General features: G+C 38.4%; 2 protein-coding genes across 2 annotated transcripts in view; both read left to right on the forward strand.

Moving 5' to 3' along the window:
* Positions 1–1,173: 1,173 nt before the first annotated feature.
* On the forward strand, positions 1,174–5,054 carry creg2 (cellular repressor of E1A-stimulated genes 2). Its single transcript, XM_032567570.1, has 4 exons — positions 1,174–1,677; positions 3,030–3,199; positions 4,212–4,325; positions 4,407–5,054. The coding sequence occupies exons 1-4, from the start codon at positions 1,198–1,200 to the stop codon at positions 4,546–4,548; spliced, it is 906 nt and encodes a 301-aa protein (XP_032423461.1). The 5' UTR covers positions 1,174–1,197; the 3' UTR covers positions 4,549–5,054.
* Positions 5,055–6,255: 1,201 nt separating this feature from the next.
* The window catches only part of mgat4a (alpha-1,3-mannosyl-glycoprotein 4-beta-N-acetylglucosaminyltransferase A), a 34,150-nt gene continuing 27,539 nt past the window's right edge, over positions 6,256–12,866 (forward strand). The window contains exon 1 of the mRNA XM_032567561.1: positions 6,256–7,218. Within this exon, the coding sequence (XP_032423452.1) occupies positions 7,125–7,218 (94 nt within the window). The 5' untranslated portion in view covers positions 6,256–7,124. The remainder of the gene's footprint in view (positions 7,219–12,866) is intronic.

Genomic DNA, 12,866 nt, shown 5'->3' on the forward strand with positions numbered 1-12,866 from the left:
TGCTTTGATAATGAATAATGTAAAACAGCAAAATCTTGCCCCAGGTGCAAGACAGCCATGTTCATGTTATTTCACCTATGACATGTCAAAATGTGTGCTATCAAATAAGGACTGCATGGCAGTTTACTAAATAACCTCCTATGATATACATTAATGTACATAGAAAAGTGCTGAAACTTTTTATTATCTTGTGTAGATACTTGCCTGTACCTAACCTAACATAGCGTTTTACAGTTTAGGTCTCTGCAAGTAAGACCTAAAAGATGGGTCATTGCCCAGCAGGAACAGAAAAAAAACCCCAAGACAGAATGAAAAAGCTCATTAAAAAGATTAATGTACTGCAGGACCTGCATAATTTACGGTAACATCGAGATATTTCCTGCAGAGCACTGAACTCTCCAGATGGAAGTGAGAGCCTATCTAACGAACAGGAAAACATTTCAATACTCCATATACTTCAAAATTATAATCTCTCACCCCCTTACAGTCCTTAAGGAAATAGCAGTGTGCACATGTAAACCTTTCTTATTTTTATTTTTTACAAAAAGTGAATTAGAATTCATAAAATTTGCTGATTTTTACAGGAAGTGAAATGTTTCATGTTATAATACTGAACAAAAGAGAATAGATCAATTGGTAATTCTTGATCTATTTCTGTACATTTATGCAAAATTACTGAGTTGCATCATGTTTTTATTCAGCATAATTTACCTCCACAATTAAACAGTGCACCAGTAATTATGCATTTACTACATAACTACTAAGTAGTTTTCTTTCATTGAGCCCCTTTATGCATAACAGCAGAACTAGAATAGATTTATTTTAAAGCCATTTTCTTACTTGTGTGGGGCTTGGTGCAAATAAGCTGCTTTATTGTTTTGCTCCACTCACTGCCACCTATTGGGCAGTTGGTGTATGTTCACTAAAATATTATTAACGAGAAATCTGGTTTTCACTCAGTATGCAATATATTTAAAAAAAAATCTAAACGCATACATGAACAAAAATTAAAATGGACATGTTTTTAAAAATATATATATTTTTTTTATATGTACACCCAATATGCACCCAAAAGATGATTAAAAATAACGAGTGAGGTTTTCGTGTAAGCGTAGTGAAATTTGATGCAGTTTCACAACATGGACCACCAGAGGTCGCTGCAGAAAGCTACCTCCGCCAGCCGAACGCCCTCGTGTTATGAAATCGCCCACACGTGAGTTTGTAAACACCAGAGTGGATGTGAACGGCCGTCCTCCTACCTCCATGAGGCCCCGTTACTTTCCCCTGGCGTTGTGCGCCAGCCTCCTGTGTCTTTGCCGGAGCTACACCCTCAGGAGCTCCGTGTCCTGGGTCGTGTCTTCCAACGACGTGGATGTAGAAGATGCCGACTTGTCCGAAGAGGTTGCACCGGCGCTGCTGGTGGACGGCGCCGGGCTGTGGAAAGCCAACGTCTTCGGAGACCGCCTGGAGACTCCGGGACTCAGAGAGCAGGTGGAGCCCGAAAGCGGAGAAGCGGCGCAGCTGTCCTCTCGGCTGTTCTCGTATCCCGTGGAGAAGGTGAAGAAGTCCGGCGGCAGCAGCTTTCCTCCTCCACACCAGGAGACGGCCAGGACTGCCAGATACATCGCCCACTACAGCGACTGGGGTCATCTGGCCACCATTTCCACTCAAGACAAGGTAAGACTCAGTGACATGGTCCTGTCTGGGTGGGTAAACTTTATTTAGCAACAAGGCTGGAATGTTCCTTCTAATAAGGTTAAACTCCCCAAATCCATTTACAACTTTATCAAACTTTATAAAACATTAGTTAATCTTAGAAACTTCAATACATGAAAATGGATCTAAAGCTCCGTAATGTGTTATGTAGCAGATTCGTCAAGGTCACCATGTACCAGAAAGAACAAAAAAAAACTACTGGGTGCAAAACACCAGAGCAAAAACTTTCAAACCAAAATTTGATTCAGTTGTATCAAACCAGGGAAAGAGCTAAAACATGTTGGATACCGGCCACTGAGGAATGACTTAGACACTGCTGCTCTGTGCCACTATAATGAACAGTGGCAGTTCCTGGATGGGAAGAAACACTTATTTTTCACTCTAAAATATACACTGATGAACATTTTGACAGATTTGGATCCCAATTTGTCTGTGGATTAATGGTCATCCCACCTCACATGATCATCAGAGTTACAAAAAAAAAAGAACTCTCCTTGTCCAGGTGGCCGTCCATCTGTATGGGTCAGCTGCTAAGACAGGAAACCCCTTTATGTGTCCTGGCAACAGTATTTATGTTCTCTTTGTCACTCTCTGACAAATCTCTACATAAATCCTTACGCTATCTTTGTTCTTTAATTCTCCTCTTCACAATGTTGAACTACAGAAACCATCATACTGCCATATTTACCTGTGAAGTCGCTTGCTATTCTCCCCCTCCTATGGCGACCTCAGATAAAGATTATTTTTGGCTGTTTCCATATTCCATAAATTTTTTTTTCTTCCTTTTCTGACACTTGCCCTATTATATAAGTTGTCAGAATTAAATTCTGTGGCCAAAACTTTTGTGTGGTATTCTAGGTTATTTTGTATGATATTTGAAACAAAGTTGCATAGTGATGAGAGCCCATCTTTTAACTGTATTTTTGAGAAAACAAAGAATCCCTCTGAAGCTCTGTGCAATGTCCTTAGTTTTTAAAAACAAATTCAACAAATCCAAGCAGTTTTTTGTTTTAATTGCAGATTAATTTAGAATAACCCAACCTTCATTTCCACAGTCTATATTTTGCCATTTCACACTTTTTTTAAGTTGAGGTGGTTGTGAAGAAGAATAAAAAAATGCTAATTTTGTGTTTTCATACATAAAATATTGGTTTCATAAACTTGTTTTTTAAAATAGTTCCTGTTCAATGTGTAGTCAAGGTATTTTAGGTTTTTGTGCTAGAGGTGATCACTGATTCCATGAAAAACAGCCAAATAGCCCTTTTTGTTTAAGATTGTAATTATATTCTTTTTGCAACACCTTTTTTACACAGATCAGAGGTGTTCCCTTTGGAAACATCTTCTCGGTCAGTGACGGACCACTGGACAACAGCACTGGAGTGATCTATTTTTATGTGACTCCAATGGACAACACTGTGACGGACCTGAAAAGTAATCCGTATGCCTCTCTCACATTCTCAGAAGCTGAGGGGGACTTCTGCAGGCAAGCCTCAGCTTACTGAAAATACACTTGTATTATTCTTTTTGATAAAATTACGCCAGTATGCAAACTTAAATCACACTATGAAGTTCAGAACATAGTGTAAAATATTTAATTTGGCTTCCATCAAATTGTGCTTCTAGGGGTTAAGAAAATTGTCCATGTGAAAGGTACTTGTAACTCCACATTTTTTATCTAATTTTATAAACTTTATCATTGTTTCAAACTCTGTCATAGATCTAGATTTTGGGAATGTTTGATAAATAAACTTTTTAATCTTCAGCAATATTTTAAAAGTGGTAGAATATAATCCACAAATTGCACCAGGGCTATCTGATCTCCCCAAATTCAGAGATAACTGCTTTTACCTGCCTCAGCCAGCAGGTGGCAGAGTTTCAGTTAGCTCGAAATCCGAAGTTGTCAAAAAAAAAATCGACCAAGATCTTTAGAGATTTCCTGAATATCATTGTTTACAGTTCTGTAAACAATATGATACAATAAAGTATATTTAACATTCACTCTGCGTAGATACCTTCACAAAGAGGTGCTAGCATTTAAAAAAGAGATGTATACAACATAGAGAGGGGAGATACACTTCACATTTACACATTTTACCCCATCATTCGCTGACATGTAAGGGTCAAGACAGAGGCGGCGTCATTTTTAAATTCCTGTTACTCATAAAAATTTGATCTAAATTGCTATACAAGGACACTTAGACAGCTTTGAAACCAATTGACTAACATTCCTTCATCTTTACTGCATTTGCTTCGTTCTGTAATCTTGATACCAATAACAAACACCTGCCTTATTAAATTGCATCAGCTTTTAGCTTTAAAAAGATTTTTTTGGTGTTATCACAACAAACACCCCTTTTTATGGTTTGAACAAAAAACAGTTATTCATTCCTGTTGCCCTAGATGTAAAAGGAAATCTGCCACCACATAATGTAGTTACCGAAAAGCGTAAAAAAACTTTTTAGTAACCAAGGTGCCATATTCCGCTGTGTTTCAAGGCAAATGGTGTATGATCCAGAGGATCCCAGATGTGCTCGACTCACACTGACAGGCAAAATGGTGGAGGTGGCCCCAGAGGAGCTCGCTTTTGCAAAGGAAGCGATGTTTTCGAGGTGCTAGGACTGTAAGCAACGCTAGTGTGCTAACACTACATTTGATAAGTGTAAACTCACATGTGGCTCTGTTTTAAACAGACATCCTGTGATGGCAAAGTGGCCGGTGGGACACAAGTGGTTCTTCATGAAGATGGATTTGATTCAGGTCTGGCTACAGGACTGGATCGGGGGAGTATCAGTCATCCCACTGGAAGAATACTTCAAAGCTACGCCCTTCTGAGATCCTGCCTCGCCTTGCTTCACATCAGTTCTGCTGTCTGTGCCACAGTTGACACCTGGCACAGTCTGATAAGGAAGCAGTGATGTGCAAAGACTATAAATGTAAAAGTGTGTGTGTGCATTGCTTTTCAGAATGCTGCTGCTGTTCTAATTAGCGAGAGAGAAAGGTTGTTGCATGTTTGCAGTCTGTTCCCCGCTTATCGGTTTCTTAAGCTTATCGGTTTCTTAAGCTTTATGCGTGAATGTATGTATAGTGTTTTTAAACTGACTGATTATATGTAAATGTAATCTTTTTATGATATTTTATGGGTTTGCACTACAATAATGGTGTTTTAAAAATAAAGTAAAATTTCTTATCGAAATCTTTAATTTTGTATTAGTACTCCTCTTGAGTCGGGTACCTTTTTGTATGGTTTTTAATTATTTCCATAATCAGAAGCATTTCAGGACAATATGCCAAAAAATGTTGAGTAACTGTGTATGTTGTAAAATGAGCATTTTGAAGAACTTGATTACCCCTCTCTGATGAAGACTGTTTGTTGCAGAAGGTGTTTTTATAGTGACAAAGCTAAAAAATCTGCTTGGGTCAAGTGGTGTTGCAAGTTGACCTTTAATAATATAGCTTAAATGTGTGCTAAGGGACTATTTTGTTTTCTAATAATAACTGAAAAAACACAGTTGACCTACCCTGACTTGGAGGAAGGCGGAGAGAACCCATGTATGCACTTGGGCAACATACACACTCCATGTAGAAAGATCCCAGTCTGGGATTCGAATCCGGGACATCTTTGCTGCAAGACTTGCTAGTATCTGATCCATTACACAGACCCTTCTGGAAAACACAGGAAAGAAGATTTTATGAAACTCAGAGGGGCTACACTGATGCTTATTAGGAAAAACATCAATACTAATTATTTGCAAGATATGGGAAAAGCAAATTATAAAGCAGATGATTTTTTAAATTAAAATATTTAAGCCTCCTTTGGAAGCCTTCTTCCCATCTTATGTCACGGAATTTTGTAACCTTCGAGGACTAAAAGTAAACGAAGGTAGTTACACAGCCAAACTGGCAAGTATGTGTGAAGTAGGATGGTGTTGTGACTGGTTCCCCTAGCAGCCACATTATGAAAGCATGCGCTGGAGGTTTTTTTGCAGGGGTCTGCAACTCCTGCAACTTTGACCTAATATCCCTGTTCCAACAACCAAGTCGAGTTGTCCAGAGCTGCTAATGACCTGATTATTCGACTTAGATGTATTAAATCAGAGAAACAATTAAGTTTCAGGACACTGACCCTCGAGGATTGGATCGTTGAACCATCATTTGAGAGCCAATGCACTGGTTCTCAGTATGTGGAATAAGTTGCTGGGCGGTATTATTAGTATGATAAATGCAAAGCAAGTGCAAAGAAATCACATATGATGAATTGAACGACAATGGTCAACAAACAAGTTCTTATGGCTACTCATGTTCCGTTTACCTCTGAAATCAGTACTTGGATTTTAGAATGAATAAAGTATTAGTAGTCGCAGTTCTGGTTTTAATTAAGTTTGAAGAGTTTTATTTACCATATTTTGACAAATACAAACTATTTTAATTTGAAACAGTTATAGATGAAAATCACCGTCCTTGAACAGCAGGGCCTTTATTTTGAAAGTTGTTACCGGAAGACATTGATCTATAAAACATCTGACATGACAAGTGGACCAAGTAGTTAGTTACTAATGTCACGTTACGCATGGCTGTATAATGTATTGAAATAACGGGTTGTCTGATAATTTTGGTATTTACCCAAAACGAAGAGGCAAACGCAAAAATAAGAAGTAATTAGCCTTCAAATAGTGAAAAGAGTCCCTTGTTCTGTTCTGGCAGCTTTTGGTGTTGTTGACCGCAGGTTTATGGACACAGCCAGTGGAGTTTCTACTTCATGTTAGCTCAGTTAGCTAACTAGCTTATCCGAGCGGTCGTACTGGACCGGGGCTCGCCTAACGGGTACGATTTGGTGGCTTCTTTGGACGTGCCCCAAGGAGGCAGCAACACGTAGGTTTCTAAAGCGAACCCTCCGTTATCTGTTGGCAATTGAAGCGGAATCAACGTAATTTGAGGCGTAGCCTCCCGCACACCGTCAGAGCTTCAGCAGCCTATCCCGGAGGATCCGCCGTCACACACTCGAAATGCCTTCTGCTTGGAACTTGTAGGTAACGAGCGGCGTCTGTAAATATCAAAATGGGCTGTATGGACAGCCAGGCGACCATGTAAGCCGTCTTGTCGCGTAAGTCGTTTGAATTGTGTCAGACCGCAGGAGAAAGGTAGAAGAAAAGCAGCCCTCCGACTAAAACCGACCGGAGACCACGCAGAGAGGACCAAGGTTACGTCTGAGCGCTGGTCTCTCTCAGCTGAGAAGTCGGTGTTTTACTGTGTTGTGAACTGGGCCGTTTTGATACGTTCGTATGCTTTCGCCTACGCCCGTCTCAACATCCTGAGGGCAGGAAGAGACGGAAGGAGACGGAGTGGAGGGAGGCAACGGTAGCTCCGGGTTCCCCCGACACTCAGCCGAGGAGAGGCATCGCTGAAATGAGATGAGGCTCAGAAATGGAACTGTGGCCACTGCGTTAATTTTCTTCACGTCCTTCCTCAGCCTGTCCTGGTACACAGCATGGCAGAATGGCAAAGGTAGGTTCAATACAACTCACATCAATGGGCCAGCAGAGGCCCCCTACTTGTGCCTGAAAGAGCTATGACTTCGTGACTGAGCACCAGCACAAAACAGCCGCAAAGCATAGAGAAAGTAGTCTGTTGGTTTTAATGCGTCTCAAAATAATGTATAATGAAAAGGTTTGGAGCCATTTCTTCACTTAAGTTATTTAGCCCCTTGATATTTGTATTTATTAGCATCTCGTTTGGGGTGCACTGATTTGTCCTTTCCTGACCGAAGCGGATTTATCACTCAACATTATAGCTTTTTTTTTTTCTGTAAGCCTGGACTTTTTAGATGAGAACATGTACTGAAGGCTTTTTTAAAAGAATGAAGTAGTTTTGTGAGGAAAGGGAATGAGTGGATATAGTGACTGGCATTCACCAAAAAAAGTGTTAATAGTAGGTGTCTGAACACCAGATGACAAAACTTCAGATTATCCCCTATAATAGATCGAAGAACATCCACCTAACCATTTTCTGATTTCTTGCAGATTGATTGGCAAATGTTTTGTTTTTTTTATTATTATTTCACATCTTTAGGGTTTTTATAGATTCTTTTGTAAACAGATTTTCAAGTTCTGTTTATCATTTCTAAGATTCATACAGAAATAGCCTTTTAGCTCTGGTGAAACTGAAGCGTTGTGTCGGAGTTGTAGACTGCACTAATTCTAACAATCATCTTCTAGGCATTTCCTATTTTTTTTCTTACCAATGTCTATTCATAAAAACGGCAGAAAAAAATCAAAATGTATAAGTCGGGAGTATTTAAGTGGAAAATGCAAAGAAACCTGGTCTTCTGCATAACATTTTAGAAATGTCTTAAGTTATAAACATCCTTTCTTCTTCTATTACCATCTTGGTTTGTTTCTTGTTTAAATCTTATTGTTATAAACAACTTCCTGACTCTTTGGAATGGTCATCAGAGGACACTTTGCTCTCTTACCACTGTGATTGGCTTTGACACAGTTTCTATATGAGGCCCTGTTAACAATCTGGGGAACAACAAGCTGACTTGAGACCAGCTGAACGTTGTGAGGCAGCAGCTGCTGTTGTGTCTTTAGATTCATTAAACTTTTATCCAGTCGCCCAGCATTTCCGGGAAACGTACCGATGCTCACTTCACGCAAGGAACACAGTCTGCTGAAAATGACAACCACCTTTACATGGGAACATATTTACATCTGCTAACACACCCCATTGAATCTCAGCGAGATAACATATCTTCATGTTTAAGTTATAGCAACAGATAGCGTAGTCAGAACACCTATGTCACCATTGAAGTGCAGCTTGCTTTCCAAAAAAAAAGAAACTTGAGGTCTTTTGTCAGATGATCAATGATATTTATATACATCCTGTCAACATTTGACCATGAGATTATCACCCTACTGAAGCTGTGTTTTGGTTGTTTCACTGGGAGGAATTTTACCAGGCTCCCCCAGCATATGTCGGGACGGTTAAGGGCCTCAGCGTCTCGTTATTAGCAGAGTGCAAATAGTAGCAGCTTTTAGATAAATCACCAGCCAAAGCTTCATGTTGTGATTTCTCAGAAGCTTATCATTTTGATGGCATATTTTCCATTAAAGGCAGTGTGAGTGAGCGGCAGCACTAAAAGCAGGCAGAAAATGCTCAGTCACCGGTCAGTTAAGAGCGCAGGCACGATAAACAGCGTTCAAGAGATTATGCTGTCTGCTTTGTTTGTAGCCCATGTTGATAAAATGCATTCTGTCAATATCATTAGGAGTGAGCACTTAATTGCTCAGTTTAATATTACAGTAACATACTTCTCTTGAAAAACCTAGAATCGGATTCTGGCTCATTTTGGACGATGATAATGTCTAACTTTAACACTAGTCGCCTTTTACTGTAGCTGTTCTTTTTACCTTATATCTCACTGCCTTTGTACAAAATATGTTTTTGTTCTCACAGAACCTGTTGTTTGAGGATTTTCTGGTTATGCGGTAATGCCACCTGTAAATCAAATTGGCCGTCAGGGATAATAAGTAAATCTTGAATTTTGAACCTTGTGCATTAGACAAAAAGGGTTTGCAGCAAAGAATTGCTTCTGCATCTGTTGTGGGCTTGAAGTTGGTGTGACTGAGAAGTGGTTCACCTCAGTCTAGAACTGAGATGGCTGAAAAGGCATTGTACTATTTAACCGGTCTGCAAACGGTGAGTGTGCAATCATGTACTGAATGTGGCTGAGAAGGTCAGAAGTTAAGGCTGCAGCCTATTATACAATTCTGGATTTGAAATGAAATATTATTTAAAAATGAAAATAAATGCTCTGAAGTGGAATTGTTACTTCATAAATATTTTAACAAAATATCATTTTAACTAAAACAGACTAAAGCTCAAGTTGTCCCATCTCTACTCTTTCAAATTTATTTTAGTGTTTTGCTTTATGTCCTGCTATGCTTTTGATATTTAGCTAACAATAAAAAAACATATATCTGTCAGTCTTTACACATTACTTTCAGTTTTAAGTCCGTAGTAGCGCACGATGTTTCTCTGAGTGTCTAATTGAATAGGAAAATGTACCTAAATGTATGGGTGGGGAGTTTCAGTCAAGGTGTCCTGTATGGTTAAGATGTTGTTCTGACTAAATGACTGGCAGAAATTGTAAGGTCGGGTAGATAATTCAGACTGAAACCAGGTGTTGAAAACTTGCAGCTAAAACTTGCATGCTGCTCTTGGATCCGAGTTTGCCTGGACACTTTAGGTTTTTCTTGAAGTGAGGTTATGTGTGTGGTGTTCTCAGCAAAAGTTCCTTGTGGTGCACAAATGTCAAATAGAAAGCTGAAGAAATTCCTAAAAGTGGAGTTATAAAGATTTGACAAGAAAACTCTTTTTTTTTTTTTTTGCTGATCTTTATTTTTAGCTATATTAACTCAAAAATGTTGACATTCTTGTAAATCAAGAATGTATTACAGAATGTATAGTCATTGATATGAGAGAGTAGTCACAAGAGTTACTAGTTATGTTCTGAAGTGAACCATTAGATTTTGTGACAGAGTGCTCTGTGCAACAGGATTGAAGGTGGTTTGTTTCTGTTCTTCTCCAGGTCTTAAAGTTGTCTGGAAGTTGTCCAATATGCGACTTCAAACTTGCAAAGATGCTACATCATTCTACAAAATGAATATCTTGGTTCCAAAATCCCCAAGCTATTCAGTCAGATCTGCACAATATTTCATCATTAAAAAATAAATTTACTGTTTAATTATTTATCAGCTTTTTATCCCCTGGGGTGTATTTTAGCACTAGTCAAGCTTTAGTCAAAGGTCACACTACACTCTGTTTACTGTACATGCTTAGCACGCATTAACCAAATGTTTTTATATTTGACAATAACTAGCTTTTAGTTTGTTTTTAATATAATTTCTCTTCCTGACTACACCCTTTGAGGGCGTCACTTCAGGACCAGGTCATTTTGAAAATCACTGTTCACAGGAAACAAACATGCGTTTACTAATAACAGGGCGTGGAGTTCCAGTTTTCCCATTTATATGTTTTGCAGTGAGGACTGCTGGAGAAGAAATAATGTTGGAGAATTTACTTTTTTTTATTGTTACTATCATTTATTTTTGGACGTATTCCTCACTGCTGACAGCCAGCCTTGTTTAGCTGTTATTTGTCAGCTGTCCAAACATGCTTTGGTGAATGACTCTCCAGAATGTGTACTTTTCTGTCAGGGTGTCCTTCATCCTCTTAGTAGGGAGGCATGTCAGTGATTATATCTCAAGTAGATTTTGACAGCATCTACAAACAGAATAAGTATCATTCAGATTGTGTTTTGCTGGTCAAATAGGCAGAAAAAGTAAACTTTGTTTCATAAGCTGCTCTTAATCAAAAGTATGCAGCTTTTATCTGTCCACCAGCTGTTTTTCGGGGATGCCATTGGTGACTGAACTGCACTTGTTGTTTTTCTGTTGTACTGAGTGTAAAATTAGGACTGACAGCTTTCTACTGTCGGCCTGACATTTTGCAACAGCAAGCAGACTATATGTTACTACTCTTAAGAAAAGTTTTTTGTTTAATCCTCAAATATTTCTATATTCTACAGTTTGGACATAGACATTGATCCTTCTTTTAACATAATAATTTAGAATTCTGTTTTTCACTAGTTCTCGTTATTAAACCCATGCACTGTAAATTACCCATTTATGCAATAACAAGTCAGATTTTCTAGTTGGGATACAAAACACTTGATAAAAACCTAGTGACACAGAAGACAAATCTCGAAAGCAACAACTGCAAAATGTTTTAGAGGATTTGAGTTTGTAGTGACTGAAAGCAGCCAGCTAGGTGCTAATAAGCATCGCTAGCTTTCACAGCAAAAATACAGACACAATTGATGAGGTTTAGAGAATTGGGACATTTTGTTCTCGTAGTATAACTCAACTGATTTGGTTGTCAACCTCAAGACATGCAAAAACGTTGGATATCTAACTTCATTATCTGACATCATGTTGCCAAGTGACTATCAGTTTGATCACAAAATTTGATCAGAGAAATTTTGATCGACTTATTTCAGGAAGTCGGTTTTATTCAACTGCAGAGAGATTAAAAATAAACCGTCAAAGCATGCTGAGCAACTAACAACACAAGTTGATAACAAAGAGCACAAAAAAACGAAAGCACAGTGAGAAACATGAGCATCGGTGAAATGTGCTGATAGATCAGTTTTTAATTAATTAATTTATTTTTATAGTAATTGGAAGCTTTAGCATTTTATAGCAGCAGTCTTTTACAATTCAGAGCTTTGTGTTAGGTTACAAAACGTTTGAACATTTCAGCAGATACTGAAACTACACATAAGCCAGTTAGAGGTTGGTGGTGAGTTATGTCTCCAAACCACAACCATTTTCCGACCCACAGTTGATTTAAAATGCTTCTACTTGCTAGAGAAAGTCCTTCTCCACTTGTCAGTATGCACCGACATGTCAGCTGGCTGAAAGAAAGGTACCCAGTTTTTTTGTGGAAAGAGAACATATATAAATTATTTTTCTTTCCAGAAATATTTCAGGTTGCAGTAAAATGCGAAAAGGTATGTGAAGTTAAAAGAACTACCCCAGCAGATAGCCTCCCTAATTAACCAGCTCAAATCTGCTTGATACTTTTTATAGACTGTCTTACAAACAGGCATAATATTCTTGGCACTTTGAAAATGCTACATTTCAAAGGTGATTATTAAATATTTCTGCTTGGAATGCTTAAAAATCAATATAATAAGTGTTTGTAACATACTTGTGATAATCAATGTGATTTTAGAAGTGGTATGAGGAATTAATGCCCTTTTATAATCCAAGTAATCAGAACACAGTGTGCCTTTTTGTTTTAATATCTTTGTTGTAATTACTGTAAAACTAGGGTACTTTTTTCGGTCACAGATCAGTTTGCACCCTCCAGCATTCCTTAACCTCAGGCCATGCCTAATTTAAAGACCTGCTGACATGGGGATGTAGTTGTTGTCCACTTTAAATTTTGATGTAGAGGAGTTTTGGCAGCTTCTCCTGCAATATAACAATAGCTCTTGTGTTTAATGGCTTCTAAATACAAGGATGATCAGCTAGGCTTTTTATTTATCATGATTGTGGTCCTAAATAATAAATGACTAGGCTCTGTGG

The sequence above is a fragment of the Xiphophorus hellerii genome, chromosome 7 (assembly GCF_003331165.1).
Source record: "Xiphophorus hellerii strain 12219 chromosome 7, Xiphophorus_hellerii-4.1, whole genome shotgun sequence".
Taxonomy (NCBI): domain Eukaryota; kingdom Metazoa; phylum Chordata; class Actinopteri; order Cyprinodontiformes; family Poeciliidae; genus Xiphophorus; species Xiphophorus hellerii.